Consider the following 19,772-nt stretch of genomic DNA (forward strand, 5'->3'; position numbering starts at 1 on the left):
CACTAATGAATTGTACACTTAAAAATGTTAAGATAAAAAATGGTTAAGATGGTAAATTTACTGTTATGTGTTTTTGTACCATAATAAAATTTTAAAGTCAAGCATACACATACAAAACTCACTAAGAATCCTACTAGTCATTGTATCTCTTCCTTGGTGGTTTTAGAAGGGTCATATGCAGCTATTTGTTCTTCACTTTGGAATAGGTATCTTGGTATATCTGATACCACTGGTCCTTTAGAAATCTTTTTTTTTTTTTTTTTGAAATGGGGTCTCGCTCTGTCACCCAAGTTGGAGTGTGGTGGCGTGATCTCGGCTCACTGCAACCTCCACCGCCTTCCAGATTCAAGCAGTTCTCTGCCTCAGCCTCCCAAGCAGCTGGGATTATAGGCGCCCACAACCACGCCCGGCTAATTTTTGTATTTTTAGTAGAGACAGGGTTTCACCATCCTGGCCAGGCTGGTCTTGAACTCCTGACCTCATGATCCACCTGCCTCGGCCTCCCAAAGTGCTGGGATTACAGGCAAGAGCCACCGCGCCCGGCCAGTCCTCTAGAAATCTAATGAACGTGGCCAGCTCCTGAATTTTTGCATTATCCATCTTCTAACCAAAATGTCTATTGTAATTGCTTCTTTCTGCTTAGAAAGTACAATTGGCATTTTATCTACAGACTAGAGCAGGGGTCAGAAAGTTATTTCTATAAAGAGCCGGGCAATAAATATTTTAGGCATTGCAGATCACATGATCTCTGTGGCCAAACTACTCAACACTGTCATTTTAGCACAAAAGCACTCCTGGGTAATATGTAAAGACTGGTTATGGTTATGCTTCAATGAGACAATTTATAAAAACAAGTTGCAAGAGATATAGTCCATGAAACATAGTTTACCAATCCCTGAGTAAATTGTGAAAAATACTGGAAAGTAGATACAGAACTGAGCTGGGACCTTAAAAGTGTATTGATGGCCCTACCAAACTAAACTTCTGTGGATGATATTTATAGGCAAGTATAGAGAAAAAGGCATATATTGGCTTGGTGGCTCTCTATATCAGGTGCCAGCAGACATGTGGATTTGCTGTAGAAATAAAACCACATCTGGAACTGCAAATGAAGTCAACTTCTAATTAAGTTTCAAATAATTTTCATGTATTTCCCTAGGATATAAGTATCTCTGCACAGGTCAATTGAGTGAATGAATCAGCATATGAACATGAAGGTGATCTGGCTGCAACATCTGTCACCCTATTGATCACCAGGGTTGAATCAGGATGTGGTAGAACCATAACCCTTGCAACTTTCAAGATACTGCTAGTGGCACTAACCTCTGCAATTCCTCCATGAATGTGTTTTTGCTTTCAGGTTATCATTTTTTGGCATATACAAAGCATTTATAGTGTTTGTCTTTGGAAAAATAGCCCTCTTTCCACAGATCAGGGAATATTCAGTATGAGGATTCTGCCAGCTATTGAATGCAGCTGTTACAATTCTGCATTCTGAAACTTGGGAAATAATCAGAGGATGAGTTCCGGGATCCATTCAGACCACCACAAATGGGCCTGAGCAAAAACATTCATTAATTGTTTTCTATAAACCCTTCTGCTACCTGGTGGGCTACAGTGACATTTTAGGGTTCTCAGAGTTAATGTCAATTCAGCTCTAGTGACCAGTAATCAATCCCTCCATATTCAGGCTGTTTCCAATTACCTAATCACAGCTCCATTAAATATGGTTGCAAGTCACTTTGCAGAAGTGCCGAAACTGACTTATATATGGTAGTATAAGTCAGTTTCGGCAGCATATCAGTGTACTTTCTCAAGGAGACTTGACCTACACTTCATTCAAGGTGTTCTGGGAATGAGAACTCATTCACATTATGTAATTGCCTGAGAGGCCACAATTCTCTCTCATGTTGATTTACCAGACCCAGAGTCTTTCCACTTATTCAAATCAAGCAGGGGTTCAGTAGGCTTCTGGTCTATTTCAGCCAGAGGGACACCACAATCTATGAGCAAATGCAAAGATCTCTGACAATCCCTTTGACTTTGCTGATCATTGTGATAAACACGCTCATTTTGTCTCTACCAATAAAGTGCCTCCACTTGACCCCTAATGCTCCAGGATCCCATCATCCTCACTGAATTCTTTTTTAAAGCCCATTTCAATGTCATAATTTTCCTCTCTCATTCCTGGTCTGCCGAGAAGAGTTACTACAGAGCTCTCCCAAACTGCCAATGCTCCTCTCGCCAATGAATTTCTCAAGTCCTTCGCAAAGAGTGTCTTCTGAATCTTCCCAGAGTACAAGGGTTGAGGAAGGCTTTACATAAATCCATTCCAGCATTCTGGCATTCCTATGTCTCTGTGTATGTTCTATAACACTGGTTCTCAGTTGGGGACAATTTCCAAACCCCTGCACTGATGTCTGGCAGTGTCTGGAGACATTTTTGCTTGTTATAACGGAGGTGTGTGTGTGTGTGTGTGTGTGTGTGTGTGTGTGCGCGCGCGCGCGCGCGCGCTACTGGCATCTAGTGGCTAGAGGCCAAGGATGCTGCTAAACATCCTACAATGCATAGAGCATCCCCTAAGACCAGAGCTATCCAGTCCAAAATGTCCGTTGTGCCAACGTCGAGAAATTCTATAACATACTTACAAAGTTCTGGCTTTTTTTTTACTTTAGGGTAGGCTAACGTTTTTGCATCCAGGTTTCATACAACTGAGAAAACTGTTGAAACTATTCCCAGGTGCCCAAGCTAACAGTGGGCCTGGAATCACTGTTCACTGCACCTATATCAGCAAATCCAGCCTAATCCATCATTATTTCCACCTGATTCAATACCGGTAAGATCTACAACCATATCTATTTCTCATGTTACTACTGATATAAATTACAAAAATTCTTATTTTGGCGATGTATCTCCTCATGGTCATATTTTCTACTTGGTGACTCCTTCCGTTGTCTGTGAGGACCCGAGTTTCATTATTGGTCTAGAAAAATGAGAGGTAGTGGAAGCAAGTCTTGAGGATCTAAAGTCTTTTGCAAGGAAACCATCTCAGGGAAGGTCATTACAGGCTTTTCAGGCAAGGGAGACTGACCTCAAAGAGAGGAAGAAGGACTCCTTCTAACGGCAAGAGAGGCTCAGCTAGATTGAGCAAAATCCTCAACTTTGTTGGAATCTGCTCATTTGTTCCCAAATTTTTCAGGATTCCATTCCTTCCCATTGATGCCTTGTGACATAAGACACCCTAAGAAGTTGTGAATTAAATGTGTTGTCATTCAGCCACTGATTTTGGCTTCGCATCCCTTTCTCAAAAACAAAGGAATCCTGATAATATATAACAAATTCTCCCAGATGTTAATATGCAGCCAAGCTAAAAGCTAAGATATGAAAATCTCCCGGAGGCTCAAAATAGGGAAGTTGAGTCCATGGTGGCAAGGGAGAGATGAAACTTATTTTTTTCTAGAGACAGGGTCTCACTCTGTCACCAGGCTGCAGTGCAGTGGTGGGACCATGGCTCACTGCAGCCTTGACCTCCTGGGTTCAAGTGATCCTTCCATCTCAGCTTCCTGAGTACCTGGAACCACACATGTGTGCCTCCATGGCTAGCTAACTTTTAAAACATTTTTTGGAGAGACAGGGTCTCACTATATTGCCCAGGCTAATCTTGAACCCCTGAGCTCAAGAGATCCTCCCACCTCAGCCGCCCAAAGGTCTGGGATTACAGGTGTGAGCCACTGCACCTGGCTGAGTTGAAACTTAATAGTTCACAAAGGCCAAAAGAACTGGATACACAACTAGCTGTCTAATCTTGAGTGTAGATGAGAATCAAGGCCAGAGGAGCCACAAACACTGTGAGTAGTAAACTACCCAACACTACAAATGAAAGAGCACCTCCCTTCCACTGACTGAAAAGATAGGTGCTCCCTGGTTGCTAGCCCCATCTTGAACCTAAAGACCAGGGTTAACCAGAAGGGCAGATATGAGAATCAAAAAGAACCATTTTGGAATCCTGACCGAAGTAGGTCTAAATCCTGCTCTACCTGGGGTCTTTTTTAAGTTATGGGAGACAAATCATTTGGTTTAACATAAGGCTTCGTACATTTTTTTCTGTAAAGGGCCAGAAAGTACATATTTTAGATTTTGTGGTCCATAGTTTTTGTCACAACTACTACATTCTGACACTGCAGCAAGAAAGCACAGATAATACATTAAAACATAGGCATTGCTATATTCTAATAAACCTTTAAGGAAGTGGGCTGGATTTGGCCCACAGGGGGTAGTTTTTTGACCCCTGACTTAACTCACTAAACTACTGAGAGTTGGTGGGCTATCCTGATCCAAGAGCAAACTAAACATTGAAGACTCAGCATTTCTGATATCTAACACAACTTCAGGTATCATGGACTTTACATACTTAGCATGTGAAGGTGCAGTCCAGGAACAACAGGAATTTTAATCCAAATAGAGAAAATTGTGGAAACCTCACAAAGATATATCCTTTGCTGAGTAAAACCTTTAACCAAGTAAGCTTTAAATGCCACAGAAATGCCTAAGAAAGAAATGGTATTCAATCCTGCTTAACTGCCTTTTCCCACGGTTTGTTTTCACTGGCATCATGCTGCTCTCTCCCTACCCACATCTTTTCCTCTGGGAATCGTTATTAAATTTTACCTCAAAAATTATGTATTTCCACTCTATATCTTCAGAATTTGCCCTTACCTTCTTGTTTTTTTTTTTCTTGGAGACAGAGTCCAGGTTAGAGTGCAGTGGCATGATCTCAGCTCACTGCAACCTCCGCCTCCTGGGTTCAAATGATTCTTCTGCTCAGACTCCCGAGTAGCTCGAATTACAGGCGCCCGTCACCTCACCTGACTAGCTTTTTTTTTTTTTTAATAATGATGGAGTTTCACCATGTTGGCCAGGTTGGGCTCAAACTCCTGACCTCAGATGATCCGCCTGCCTCAGCCATCCAAAGTGCTGGGATTACAGGCACGAGTAACTGCACCTGGCCTCTGCAAATTTTATTATTCCTTTTTTCCACAGCTCGATTTTCCTTGCCATACAGTACCTAGAAAGGCCCAGCCATTTCCCCTAATCAGACCAAGCACTTGAAAAGACAAGCCAGTGCCCTCAGTTATCTATCCATTCAGCCAGTAAGTCTGTCAAGAACTAAGATGCATTCCTACTACTGGAATTACATTAAAACCGTATTGATTGCATAGATTTGTACCAAAGAAGCTTCAAATGCATTCACTGCAAATATATATTCACTCTCACCAAGGCATCCATATCTTTGAACCACCATACAAGTTCTTATAATTAATTTCCAGAGTTCCATCCTTTAATTTTGGCCTTATATGCTATATGATGACACAAGATTTAATTGTTAAGGGATTAATATCTTCTAATAATTTTTTAAATTATATTTTAGTTTTACTATGTTACTGTAAAATAAGTATTTTACTATAAAACCAATGATCAGCTAAAAAATTAAAATATAGAAGTTAAATGTGAAAAAAATTCCTGCATTCTCTTCGATGCTATGGTGGCATAGGATAGACTGTCACGATTAGATGCACTATTCACTCATGTGGACACACACCAATTTAAGGTATGCTTTTTTTTTTTAAGACTGAGTCTCACTCTATCGCCCAGGCTACAGTGCAGTGGCAACATCTTGACTCACTGCAACTTCCGCCTCCCAGGTTCAAGCGATTCTCCTGCCTCAGCACCCCAAGTAGCTGGAATTACAGGCATGCACCACCACGCCCAGCTACCTTTTGTATTTTTAGTAGAGACAGGGTTTCACCATGTTGGCCAGGCTGGTCTCGAACTCCTGACCTTAGGTGATCCACCACCTCGGCCTCCCAAAGTACAGGGATTATGGACGTGAGCCATCACACCCGGCCTGTGATGTTCTTAAACTAAACTGTTACACTCTTCTGTCATAAAATTTCGTCATCATTTTCAAGGATCCTTTTTACTGTAGTATATAAAAAATTATTTCTATTTTTACAAAATTCATTAACACTGTGATACTCACATTTTCTACTTGAATCTCCTAATCAAAAATTCATATTCTATGAATTCCAGAAAAAAAAGATGCACATTCTATATTCTGATACATATTAACTTCTTTTCCAAAAACATTTTTTTCACTGCCACCACTAGGAAAAAGGGTGAAAGTCAGTCATGCTCCAAAAATCGATTTTTGATGAAATTTATCAAATTTTAAAAAATATTTTGTCCTTTTTCTCAGAATATGGGGGAGAGAAGTTGACAAAAGAAATCTGCAATAGCTGCAACCTAAGTTCTGATTAAAGTAATGCTAAAGCCCTTAGAAGGCAATCATGTCAAAGCCTGAATGAAAATGTGAAAAAAAAACAATGATCAATTCAACATCTACTAAAAAATGTTTGTCATTAGCAACTGACACTTAAACCCCTGCCTTAACAGTGTTGAAAAAATAAGTGTAGTATGTAGTGTCCAGTTACTACAAGATGAACAAAATTATCTGTTACAAAAGATAACTGAATCTATATGGTATAAAACCAGTAGAAAACTAGACGTCTGGGAAGATAGGACCCAACTTGATTAGTGAGGCTAAAGGAGGACAGGATCTAATCACAAGACAATGCCATATTAACACTGGAGAGTTCAGTATTGAGTGGTTTTCTACATTTCAATTGTCTCCCGACTTAATCTTATTAAGGCTACTTTCAGGTTTCCTGTTTACAAATTCATGATATTCTGCAGGTGATCTCAACATAATTTTCAAAAATGTTTCCTATTAACAAATATTGAGCACCTGTGAAGTATATGGCAATGGTAAGATTATGTAGATTCAGTAGTGAACAAAGTCTCTGCCTTTATGGAGTTAACATTCTAGTGGACACTTAATTTTGGCATGTCCACCATGATACTTTTATAAAAGGCCTGAGAAAAATTTCACTCTAACACCCGTCTTCTAAGGAACATTTTATAAAGGTCAAGGTTCTAACTAAAGAAGCCCTTGCTATGTTAATCATAAAGATTGTTTTGTTGTCTTTGGACCACTGGGACATGAGGAGCTGCGGCTGAAACACTTTGAGACTTGATAACTGGAAGAATTCAAATGACACAAGTCTTCACAAAGAATCATTTTATAGATTTTTTTTCCTGTGTGGGTTCTCTGATGTTCTTACCACCCCTATTATTTTTATAGGATTTATCACCAACATGGATTCTGTGATGAATTGTAAGATTTGATCGCCAACTGAAGCTCTTACCACATATCTCACATTTATAAGGTTTCTCCCCAGTGTGAACTCGCTGATGAGATTGTAGTTGTGAAGACCGACTGAAGACTTTACCACACACATCACATTTGTATGGTTTCTCTCCTGTGTGGACACTCTGATGAAGTTGAAGACTTGAGGCCTGACTGAAGTACTTACCACACTCCCCACATTTATATGGTTTTTCTCCTGTGTGCACCCTCTGATGCATGTCAAGATTCAAGCTCCACTTGAAGCCCTTCCCACACTCATCACATTTGTATGGCTTATCTCCAGTGTGGACTTTTTGATGCGCTTGCAGATGTGCACTCCGACCGAAACTCTTCCCACATTCTTCACATTTGAATGGTTTTTCTCCACTGTGGACTCTCTGATGGGCCAAAAGATTTGAGGCCTGCCTGAAGACCTTCCCACACTCCTCACAATTATATGGTTTCTCTCCTGTGTGGATCCTACAGTGAATTTTAAGATCTGCTCTACGACTAAATCCCTTGCCACACTCTTCACATTTGTATGGTTTCTCACCCGTATGGATCAGCTGGTGAATCTGAAGTCGTGAGCTCTGATTGAAACCCTGCCCACACTCCTCACACTTAAAAGGTTTCTCTATACTGTGGGCCTTCTGATGGATTTGAAGATATGAACTTTGACTGAAGCCCTTCCCACATATCTCACATTTATAGGGTTTCTCTCCCGTGTGGACCACTAGATGAACTTGATAATGGGAATTCCTCCTGAAGCTCTTCCCACACTCATTGCATTTGTATGGCTTCTCTCCAGTGTGGACTCTCTGATGGGCTTGAAGATTTGAACTCAGAGTAAAGCCTTTCCCACATACAGTACATATGTATGACTTCTCTCCAGTGTGGACTCCCTGATGGGCCTGAAGACTTGAAGGCCGACTAAAGCCTTTACCACATTCCTCACATTTATAGGGTTTTTCTCCTGTGTGGACTCTCTGATGAATGTAAAGATTTGAGCTACAAATGAAGCCCTTACCACACTCCTCACATTTGTATGGTTTCTCTCCTGTATGAACTCTTTGATGGGACTGAAGATGTGAATTCCGACTGAAGCTCTTACCACATGCATCACATTTGAATGGCTTCTCCCCAGTGTGGAGTCTCTGATGGTCCTGAAGATGAGAGGCCTGACTGAAGGCCCTCCCACACTCCTCACAATTATAAGGTTTCTCTCCCGTATGGACCTTACAATGAACCTGAAGTGCTGATCTACGACTGAAACCTTTCCCACATTGCTTACATTTGTATGGTTTCTCTATCACGTGGACTTTCTGATGGGTCTGTAGATGAGCGCCCTGACTGAATTCCTTACCACACTCATCACACTTAAGTTTTTCTCCCACATGTACTTTCTGATGAACAGGAAGAACTGGGCTGTAACAGAAGCCTTCTCCAAGCTCAACACATGTAAGAGACTTCTCTCCTGACTGTAACTGCTGATGAAGATCAAAGCTGGAGAGATCACTGAAGGGTTTTTTACACTCATTACACTGGTAAGATTTCTGTCCCGTGTGAATCATGCTATTCTGACCAAATGTCAAAATCTTCATGTTGTCTTTTTCATAATCATTGGGTCTGTAAGATTTTTCACTTTTGTGTACTCTATGACCATCATGATGTGAAATCCAACTGATGGGATCAACACCCTTCTTACATTGACATAATTTATTTTTTATGGAAATTTGCTGATCTCTGTTCAATCTCTGTGACTCAGTCAGGAATGTTTTCCTCCAAGAATCCTGGGTTCTCAAGATAGGAAACTCTGGATTCCCAGTATTATTGGGACCATCTGCTTTATTTCCTGTATAGTTCTCATCTTCAGAAATTTGAATAGACAGTTCTGCCCCTACCTGGCAAGGGAAATCACCTTGTTTGTGAAACTGAGAATTATTGATCATGGAGTCTTGACACCTGGTTAAGTCATTTGCAATTTGTTGCCAGATTTGCCAACAAGAAAGCTCTTCTTCTGATTCTCTGTCTTGAACAGTAATTAACTTACTTTGATTTTTCTCTCCTGTAAGGACAAAGGATTCAGAGAGATAGTGAATTTTTTTGTTCAAAGATTTAAGATTTCACACTGAGGACAGAGTAAAAGACTTTAATGAGCCTCGGGATAGTTCTGCTCATCTTTTGTGACATATTTGAAGTTTCTGGTTTACATATTGACAGAAACCAAGAAATGGTCCACCAAGCTCCCAATTGCTATGCACTAATGAAACCCATTTAAAAACACAACTATTGACATAATATCTAAATTTTTTATTCCATGTCTTTCCTACCATAATATGGTATCAATAAGGAAAAACATTTCATAGTGCTCACAGTTTACAACCACAGCCCAGAAGTTACTGCCCGGCAGTTATTAATAGTCACTCAAGGAATGTATGCATGTATGAATCCTTGTCTGACTTACAACATTTCTTCTAACTTCAAATCCAAGTTGAAGTTTGAGCCAGGTCATACAGCAAAAGAGCTTTTACAAGTAAGGTATCTGAAATACAGAAAGAACTCGAAAGTACAGTTTTGCTGCAAAGTTGAAAAGCTGTACCTGAGGTAGGGGTACACCAAGTGAGTTATTGCTGAAGAGAAAAATCAAAGTTGATAATCACTTGGGGTGAAAGGAAAGCATGAAGACCTATGCACTGGATCCTTCTAAGGCTTTTGCACTGAGTCAAAATTGGAAGGCTAGCAAAGCATGCTGTCTCTTTGAAAGCAAGGTATGGAAAGTTTCTGGATGTAGACATGTTTGTCTTTAACAAGAATGTTTTCCAAATTGACAAAATGGTCTATTAGTCAATTGTGAAATAAATTTAATAGCTTGTGATATTTAGGAAAAAAAACAGATAAAGTATCATATCAGAATAATCACAAGCAGTAATAGTGTCATTACATAAAAGGCCTTCTAAAGACATACATATAAGCCTACACAATATAAATGTTTGAGAGGCAACAATGTAAGATCCATTTCTTTTTATGAATGTGGACTCTGGAAGAAGCAAATGGGATGCAACTGTGCAAACTTTTTAAGGGAAAGGCTAACGCTCATGTCCTGGTTTTTAGTTTTACTTTTTCTTTCCTGATATAATGGGTAATGAAATCGAATTTTATTCCCTTCTATGGGGGAATACCTAAGAAATAGAAATAAAAGTCCTTATTGTAAAATATTCCCTCCCTGAATGAATATGCTCTGCTACAAATGCTCAAAGAAAGTCATAAGGAAAGCATGTTCCTCAGTTTGGTTACAACTATGACACTATAGGTTCCCTAAGACATGGGTCAACTTGTACAGACAGGCAAACACATGCAAGCGCGCACACACACACACACACACACACTCACAAAGAGAAATTAGAATTAGGTTAGGAATTCATCGGAAGACAAAAGATATTTTGCAATATCCCTTATTTATGCTGATTTGTTCACCACCTATTAGTTACCTCCATGGAAGACAGATTTCCATTAACTCATTTATTCAACTAATATTTATAGTGTCTCTGCCATATACCAGGACTATTCTAAGCACTGAGGAGACAGAAACAAATAGATGAAATTCCTCCACTCCTGGAAATTACACTCCAGTGAGGAGAGAAAGGTGGTAAGTCACTAAACAAAAACATATATGAGGTGATAATCAGTGCTTACACACAATATAAGGCAATGCACAGAGAGTAAATGGAAAGACTGGGTTTTTAATAGGGTGGTCAGAGGAGGCCTTTTTTTTTTTTTTTTTTTTGAGACAGTCTTGCTCTATCGCCCAGGCTGGAGTGCAATGGCACGATCTCAGTGCGCTGCAACTTCTGCCTCCTGGGTTCATGCCATTCTCCTGCCTCAGCCTGCCGAGTAGCTGGGACTATAGGCGCCCACCACCACGCCCAGCTAATTTTTTGTATTTTTAGCAGAGACGGGGTTTCACCGTGTTAGCCAGGTTGGTCTCGATCTCCTGACCTCATGATCTGCCCACCTTGGCCTCGCAAAGTGCTGGGATTACAGGCGTAAGCCACCGTGCCCGGCCAAGGCCTTTCTTATAATACTAAAACTGAGCAAATAACTGAATGAAGAAGGGACCAGAAGGATTATAGATGAAAGATTATTTCAGGCAGGGAGAAGAACACACACAGGGCTGTGAGGCAGAAGCATCCTTGATAGGTCTGAAAAGCAAGAGGGAGGACAATGTGGCTGGAATTCACAGAAAAAGAGAGTATAGAAGATATATTTAGAGAGGTAGTGGGGGATGAAAAGCACACCGTGTAAGACTCTGTCAGCCATATTAAGTGGATTTTACTCTATGTAAAATAAGTCACAGAGATTTTTGAACAAAACAACAACATAGTCTGACACAAGGTAACAAAAACTCACTTTGCCACTTGAACAGAATGTAAGAGAGGGGTGGGAGCAGGGCAAGCAGTACAAAGGGTGTTGCAATAATCCAGGAAAGACAGTTGGCAATTTGGACCAGGTGATGGCAACAAGGCTAACGAGAAGCAAAGCAGATGGACAGTTAACTATAAGAACTCACAACTGTTTGGTTTTTACCTAAATTTCCCTGTCTTCGGGTTGCTGTCGTCATTATCCAAAGCTGCTCATTTCTTTCTATAGGTGATACATCTTGTTTGAAGGGTTGATGCCCTGTGAAAATGCCAAATCACAAGTTGAAAATGACCATATTAGAGTTAAAATACACTGGAAATCTGAGTTGCAACTGCACATTCAAGACACTGAAAGCAGTGTTTTTCAAACTTTTATTTAAATCATGACTCAGTAAAGAAACACCATTTATTTCATGACCCAGACACACATGCGTAAATACATATTATGAAAACCAAGTTTGAATAACCTATTTTTAACTAATGTCTGTTTTCATTAAATCTCCCATTGGTTCTCACATCACTCAAGCAATTGGCCAGAGTTTTTGCTGCAGTGTGTGTCATTCTTCCTAAGGAGTTCTAGTATTTTCTACCCTATTTTATTTCATTAAAATCTGCTGGTGGCATTTAATAAATTGGTTTTATAATTCAATACTGGGACAGGTGTAAAATATGAAAAAGAACAGACAAGGCATAGCAGTATTCTGTTCATTTATAGTTCTTCTATAAAACACAAATGAAAAAGACCTAAAATATTCTGTTCAGAAAGACCAGAAACATCCAGTGTCTCTGCATCCCATAAAAATTAGGAAAGTCAGGTTCCCACACTCAGGGAACCATTTCAAGGGCCACAAAGCCTTAAAACTCCAAGGTCACAAAGATATTCCAGAGGGAGGCTGCCCTCACCCACTGATAGCAGGTTCCTAAAGTTCTCCACCATCACATCTCGGTACAGCTTCCTCTGGGCAGGGCCCAGCAGCCCCAACTCCTCCTCCGTGAAGGCCACAGCCACGTCCTTGAAGGTCACTGCTTCCTACGACAAAAACACAACCTCAATCTTACAACTAATGTCCACTGGAAGATGGGTAACACTGAGAAGGTGAAGAGAACAGGTGGAAAGGTGTTCTGGATGCTGAGCCGTTTGTAGATTTCCCAGCCCTTCTCCTGCCTTGCCAGTGCCATACACTGACTTACCAAAAGTGCTGCTGTGAAAAAGAAAGCTTTGTATATTTACCGGAAGCTCTCAATGAGTACTCTTGTAAGGGAATTTCCTAGAACTGTTACCTGCTGAACCTAAAACATTGCCAATTTCCCCAGAAAGGTTTACCAGTTTAGTCCCATAGTGTTTGATAGCACCTGCCTTCCTACTGAGGTGGGAGCCAAGTGAGCAGTGTTATACGTGGAAATAAACCTAAAGGGCATGTCAGGTTTCTGAATGAAGGACTCTTTCTCTCTGTCCTCCTGTCTTGGTCTTTCACTTGAATTAATACACTGATCCCGGATCTTTAGTTTTCCATGTGAACTTGAGCACGTTCCTCATTTTTCACAAGCCCTTTTCTATTTATGTTTAAAATGGAGACAAAACAACCTCTTCATAGTTGCTGTGAGGTATCAATACAGGAGCAGAGTGTAAGTGCTTGGCAAATCCTTTCCTACCACTAGGCATTTTAAATTAAGGTCACATATTACTTTGACTAAAAAAAATATTCAAAGGGAAAAAGACCAGTAAACACACAGGTATGACTGAGGCATAGGGAAGACAGAATGTAGCTCTTGTAGTAAAAAAGTCTAATATTTTTTCTGGGTGAAGCAGCTGTTAAATCCTGACACACTGTGCCATATTTGAATATTCTATCAAAAAAATCTGAAGTACCACACACAAAACATACCTTTTCAATTCTGAATATCTAATGTTACGGATTTTAAAAGGCAGTATTTTTCAAAATTGATTTTTTCAGAAAAAGTTAAATGCAAGAAAACTAACACTGTAGTTCCTAAAACAGTAAAAATCCTACACTAACTGTATATATAGAGAGAAGAGTTTAAAAACTGGATACATAAATTTGATAGAAATACAACAAAAATAAATATTATAAATGTAAGAAATGTAAAATTATATCTATGTTATGAATGCCAATATATAATTACGAGTACATACAATGAAGAGATTATGGAAATAAGATATTTTTCATTTCTATTAATTTTTTTTTTTTTTTTTTTTGAGACAGAGTCTCGCTCTATTGCCCTGGCTGGAGTACAGTGGCATGATCTCGGCTCACTGCAACCTCTGCCTTCCAAATTTAAGTGATTCTCCTGCCTCAGCCAACTGAGTAGCTTGGATTACAAGTGTGTGCCACTACACCCGGCTAATTTTTGTTTGTTTGTTTTTTTTTTTGAGACAGAGTCTCGCTCTGTCACCCTGGCTGGAGTGCAGTGGCACGATCTCTGCTCACTGCAAGCTCCGCCTCCCGGGTTCAGGCCATTCTCCTGCCTCAGTCTCCCGAATAGCTGGGACTACAGGCGCCTGCAACCATGCCCGGCTAATTTTTTGTATTTTTAGTAGAGACGAGGTTTCACCATGTTAGCCAGGATGGTCTCGATCCCCTGACCTCGTGATCCACCCGCCTCGGCCTCCCAAAGTGCTGGGATTACAGGCGTGAGCCACTGCGCCCGGCCTAATTTTTGTATCTTTAGTAAAGACAGGGTTTCACCATGTTGGCCAGGCTGGTCTCAAACTCCTGACCTCAAGTGATCCCACCCCCTGCCTCGGCCTCCCAAAGTGCTGGGATTACAGGTGTGAGCCACTGCACCCACCCATCATTTCTATTAATTTTTCTACCTTTATTTGTAAAATAAAAATGACGAAATAAAACTAAAACCAAAACCAGCTAAACTTAAACGGGACAAAATAAGCACCTAGCACACTCAACAGGTCGTCAAATGCCTTGACTCTTACTTGAAAAAGAAAAACCTGGTCCCATTTCTAAGTACTAAAATGGTATTTTTAACAGGCGGGAAAGGCAAGCTCTACTCACCTTGAACATATTCATTTTTAATTCTTCCTTCTGGGGAAGTGCAGAGTCCTAAGAAGCTGAACTAGGAAAGAAGAGAGAAATAAATGAAAACTGGGCAAATATGTTGCTAATCCACGTGGCTGCTCTTTAGGAATTAGCAAAGGTGTGTGCTTCTTGGGGTGGCTGTAGCTTTATGTGGCTTTTAAGCAGATTATGACATGGATCCCAGATATCCATCTACCCCTTTCAGCAGTAGTTCAGAACCTGGCTAACCACACAGTGGCCTCACTGCCCATGTGCCTGTAATTCCACGCCAGTAATTCTTATTCTGAGCATGGTATAAATTGAGACAATATAAGTACAGTAGGCTCTGGAATTGATATGCATGGGTTAAAATCCTGACAGGGTACTCACTAAAAGTGTCACCTTGGGGAAATTATTAACATCTCTTTGCCTTACTTCTGTCATCTGCAAATGGTAAAGAATAACAGTACCAACCTCATCGGATTGCTGGAAGGTAGAAAGCTCTTACAACATAGTCAGGTATCTTATTTATTTGCAATTGCAATAAGTAGAAGATAGTCTATGGTTTGAAATTATCCTTAAAAATATAATTTCCACCAACAGAATATTGTAAGATAGTTGGAGTTCACAGGTTGTTGCTATGTCACGTGAAAGTGTCTTATAACTGTGAAAAACATCTTGTCGTCTTTCCAATAATTTGCTAACACTGAACTAATAAAACCCAAGATACTGCAATTAAAAAACACCGTTTGACAATCCGTACCTAACTTAAATTAAAAAGGCAAGAACCTGGCCAGGCACAGTGGCTCACGCCTGTAATCCTGCTAGCACTTTGGGAAACCGAGACAAGCAGATCACTTACAGTCAGGAGTTGAAGACAAGCCTGGCCAACAAGATGAAACCCTGTCTTTACTAAAAAGACAAAAATTAGTTGGACATAGTGGCAGGCACCTGTAATCCCAGCTACTGGGGAAGCTGAGGCACAAGAATTGTTTGAACCCAGGAGGCGGAGGTTGCATTGAGCTGAGATTGCCCCATTGCACTCCAGCCTGGGCGACTGAGTGAGACTCTGTCTCAAAAAAAAGGAAAAGGGAGGAACCTGAGTCTATATTGTTATAAACAAAAGAACGTGTAATACATAAATGGGTGACAAAAGAAAGCTCCTATAGTAGAACACATAAACTAATAAAGGTAGAATGAAAGATAACTAGAACATCATCAATAGCTGCTAAAAACTGGTGAAAGTTTGGTGAGGAATAACATGGCTACATAGTCTCAAAGTATTAAGTGCAAAAGGAAAAAGGTAACCTGGCAGACATTTTATCCAAAAAAACAAAGTTGACACCACTAGTGGGACAAATCCACAAACCAACATTTGACTCCTATGATGCACTGAGAAGGATGCCTCACTACTTTTATGGCATCTCTGCTGACAATGCATAGCTTGAATTTAATTGTGAATAAATATTAAGGAAACAAAAAAATAAGAACATTTTACAAATAATTTCTCAATACTCTACAAAGATATCAAGAGCAAAAAAGAAATAAAGTCTGAGGAATCATTCTAGACTAAAGGTGACTAATGAAACCAAAACTAAGCGCAATGCATACAATTAGACTAGAAACTCACCTGGGGGAAGAAATTACTTTCAAAGTCTTTAATGGGAAAATGGAATAAGTTTAAATACAAACTGTGGGTAAGATAACAGTAAGTTATCAATGTAACTAATTTCATTTTGATCACTATCTCTAGCTTGGTCTCAAATGCTTCAGCAAAAAGACAAAAACAAAATATAAGTATGACAAAGTCGTGAAAGCAAAAAGACAAAAAAAAAACAACAAAAAACTGCTTTGACAACTAACAGCAGCAACAGCCAGAACCTGCTGTTTTCAATTTATCAACAAGAATGAGACAGGTCTACTCAGTGATCATGGTGAAAAAGAAAAAAATAAAACAGCTTGTAACACAGAGAGAAATACATTCTACATTGACAAAAATAGCCAAATAATTGCCTCTTCCATCTAACATGACCACTTTGTTATCAGTGACAACTCCAGTCTCATTATTTCCCCACCTCCAACATAAAAATTACAATTGTCAGATCAAATTACTACTGCTTCTTGACAGCATCCAATCCAGAACAAACCCATTGCCTAAAACTCTCCCCAACTCAGCTGACATAAACCAAAACCCTATAACCAGGGTCCTCCTAACTGCCTCTTACCAAGACACCCCATGCATGTGTGGGCTCCTTGGATGCAGCAAGCTAAAACAAACTTAATTGTCGTTGGTTACAGGTATGTTCCTGGTGATGGCTGATGGTCATCAACAGAGCAAACAGGGAAAACATAACAACATAACAAACAAACAAACGTAACAACTGGTGAATCTGGGTGAAGAGCATATGAGATTTCCTTACACTATTATTTTTGCAGCTTTTCTACAAGTTTGAAATTGTATTTTAAAAAAAAGTTGGCTGGGTACGGTGGCTCATGCCCATAATCCCAACACTTTGGGAGGCTGAGGTGGGCGGATCACCTGAGGTCAGGAGTTCGAGACCAGCCTGGCAAACATGGTGAAACCCCATCGCTACTAAAAATACAAAAAAATTAGCCGGGTGTGGTGGCGGGTGCCTGTAATCTCAGCTGTTCGGGAGGCTGAGGCAGGAGAATCGTTTGAACCTGGGAGGCAGAGGCTGCAACGAGCCGAGATCACGCCATTGCACTCCAGCCTGGGCAACAAAAAAAAAGTGAAACTCTGTCTCAAAAAAAAAAAAAAAAGAAATTAGGAAAGTCATTAATCACAATAACGATGACGAGATGATGACAACTATGGCAATAATATCTAACATTAATTAACAATAACTAGGTAGCTGATCTTCCCACTTCAGGCAGAAGGCCTCCAGTACAGAAGATGGCAAGGAATCTGCTCCCCAACACCTGGGAGAAATAGATCTTCAGGACTCTAAGTTCCTCCATTTTGACTCTAGACTTGACAGCTGTCTTCTACTCATGTCATGGTTTTTGCAAAGAAACTTGACAGTTAATATTTAATGGGAAAGAAAAATCACTGGACTGAGTAGGGTTCTAGTATGGCCAGCTCAGTTTTATCTGTGACATCTGGCAGGGTCAGTTTTCCAGTCCTGAGTTTCCAGATAAGACCTTTTCCTGAGCTTCTCAAACTTTAACATGCACCTCAATCACCTTGGGATCTTGTTGAAATGCAAATCTCTGGGTCCTATCTGCAAAAATGCTAAATCATAAGGTCTTGGGTAGGGCTCAAGAATGAGCCTTTCTACCTGGGTGATGCCAATGTTGCTGCTTTGTGGACCACAGTTTGAGTAGTGTTGCACTGTACTCAGTCCCTCTCCCAAAACAGCCCCTAATAAACAGAAATATACACAAGAAAAACTTGACAGAAAGGCACTAAAACTATAGTTATCTTTATACCCTAAGGTCGTGGGGAATTTACATTTTTTAAATATATTTCTGTGTTTTCCATGATTATGTGTTACCTCTATATTATTTGAAACAAATAAAACTAATAATTGAGAAAACTATTTTTAAAAACTCTTTTCTTTTTTTGAGACAGAGTCTTGCTCAGTTGCCGAGGCTGTAGTGCAGCGGTATGATCTCAGCTCACTGCAACCTTGCCTCCTGGGTTCAAGCGATTCTCCTGCTCCAGCCCCCCAAACTCCTGGGATTACAGGTGTTCGCCACCACGCCTGGCTAATTTTTGTATTTTTAGTACAGATGGGGTTTCACCATGTTGGCCAGACTGGTCTCAAACTCCTGGCCTCAAGTGATCTGCCTGCCTCAGACTCCCAAAGTGCTGGGATTACAGGCGTCAGCCACCGCGCACAGCCACTATTTCTTAAAACTCATAGAATAGCCCAAACCTTGAGCAAAGTCCCCACAGTGAAGTCCCAACCTATTTTCACATGATACTAGCCAGCTGCCTATGGCTCATGCAGAATATACCAAAGAAAACTCAGGTCCAGACTCAGACTGCCTCGGTTTCAATGCTAGCTCTGCCTCCTACTAGCTAGGTGGCTATGAGCAAACAAGTTATATTCTTATGTCTCAGTCTCCTCGGAAAAAGAGTATCACTTCACAGAGCCACTGTATAGTAGAAAGGTGTTCATTTGTATAAACCCCTTAGAATGGAACTTAGCAACTAAAGCTAAATTATAATCACTTCTCATGCCCAAATACATGACCCCACACATTCTCTGGTTTATGTGAATAAAACAAGAATAACAACAAGTCTTACTCACTTGGGGTTCTGCTGCCTCCTCCTCTGTGCAGTGCTTTTTGAGAAGTCGGGGCTGGGGAAGAAAAAAAGCTGTGAAATAACCAGATTGTGTCTCCATCCCCGATACAACACAGTGGCATCTCCCAGTACCAGTTACAAGCAACTCTCTCCTTCCTAAAAAGAGGTCAGGGACAATCCAGCTTCATGGACTCACAGAAGTTCGCTACAAAATGGGAGTTTCTAGGGAAATTACAGTAGTATTGGTAATTCACGTGCCAGGCAGTTTTACACTTTTTGTATCACCTCGTTTTCTCTCAAAACATTCTATGAGGAAGTTATTGCTTTTATTTTCCTTCAGAACAGCAAACGAAGGCACGGGGATTAACTAACTGGCTCAATGTGATACTGTATGAAGTGGTAGGGCTGGCTCATTAGGTGGGGGAGTCACAATGAGAGAGCGAACAGCCCGAGACCTTCAAACCCGACGAAGCATCACCCCAGCCGCCCCAAGCCAGTACGCCCCCAGTGCAAACAAGCTCCGCCCAGGGAAAAGCAAAAGAGCATCCTGGCCCCTCAAACCTCCGCTCTTAGCCGCTACTCCTTTATTTCCCCAAACAAAAGACCGCTAGCTGCTGACCACAGGTGCATTTCGGGGAAGTTTGAAAGATTCCTGAGAAGCTGACCTGAATCACCAAAGCCAGGGAAAAGATGGCTGCTACGTCGTCTTCCTGGGCGGAAGTGCCTGCGAGTACCCGGAGGACCTGGACTACACTTCCCAGAATTCCATAGCACTGCCTTCCTCGAGCCGGAAGTGCCTA

General features: G+C 40.6%; 1 protein-coding gene across 3 annotated transcripts; it reads right to left on the reverse strand.

The window, feature by feature from the left end:
- Positions 1 to 7,123: 7,123 nt before the first annotated feature.
- Positions 7,124 to 19,680, reverse strand: LOC116480559 (zinc finger protein 226). 3 transcript variants are annotated; one of them, XM_032172658.2, is made up of 6 exons: positions 19,638 to 19,680; positions 18,977 to 19,027; positions 14,697 to 14,752; positions 12,568 to 12,694; positions 11,831 to 11,923; positions 7,124 to 9,311 (listed from the first exon to the last, which is right to left on the reverse strand). In XM_032172658.2, exons 3-6 carry the CDS (start codon positions 14,709 to 14,711, stop codon positions 7,135 to 7,137), a joined length of 2,412 nt encoding a protein of 803 aa, XP_032028549.1. In that variant the 5' UTR covers positions 14,712 to 14,752; positions 18,977 to 19,027; positions 19,638 to 19,680; the 3' UTR covers positions 7,124 to 7,134. The 3 variants fall into 3 exon arrangements, with proteins under 3 accessions (XP_032028549.1, XP_032028547.1, XP_032028548.1); XM_032172656.2 differs by having other exon boundaries at positions 14,697 to 14,757; XM_032172657.2 differs by having other exon boundaries at positions 14,697 to 14,757; positions 19,534 to 19,680.
- Between the last annotated feature and the right edge of the window lie 92 nt (positions 19,681 to 19,772).

Source organism: Hylobates moloch, unplaced genomic scaffold (assembly GCF_009828535.3).
Source record: "Hylobates moloch isolate HMO894 unplaced genomic scaffold, HMol_V3 SCAFFOLD_13, whole genome shotgun sequence".
In the NCBI taxonomy this organism is placed as follows: Eukaryota; Metazoa; Chordata; class Mammalia; order Primates; family Hylobatidae; genus Hylobates; species Hylobates moloch.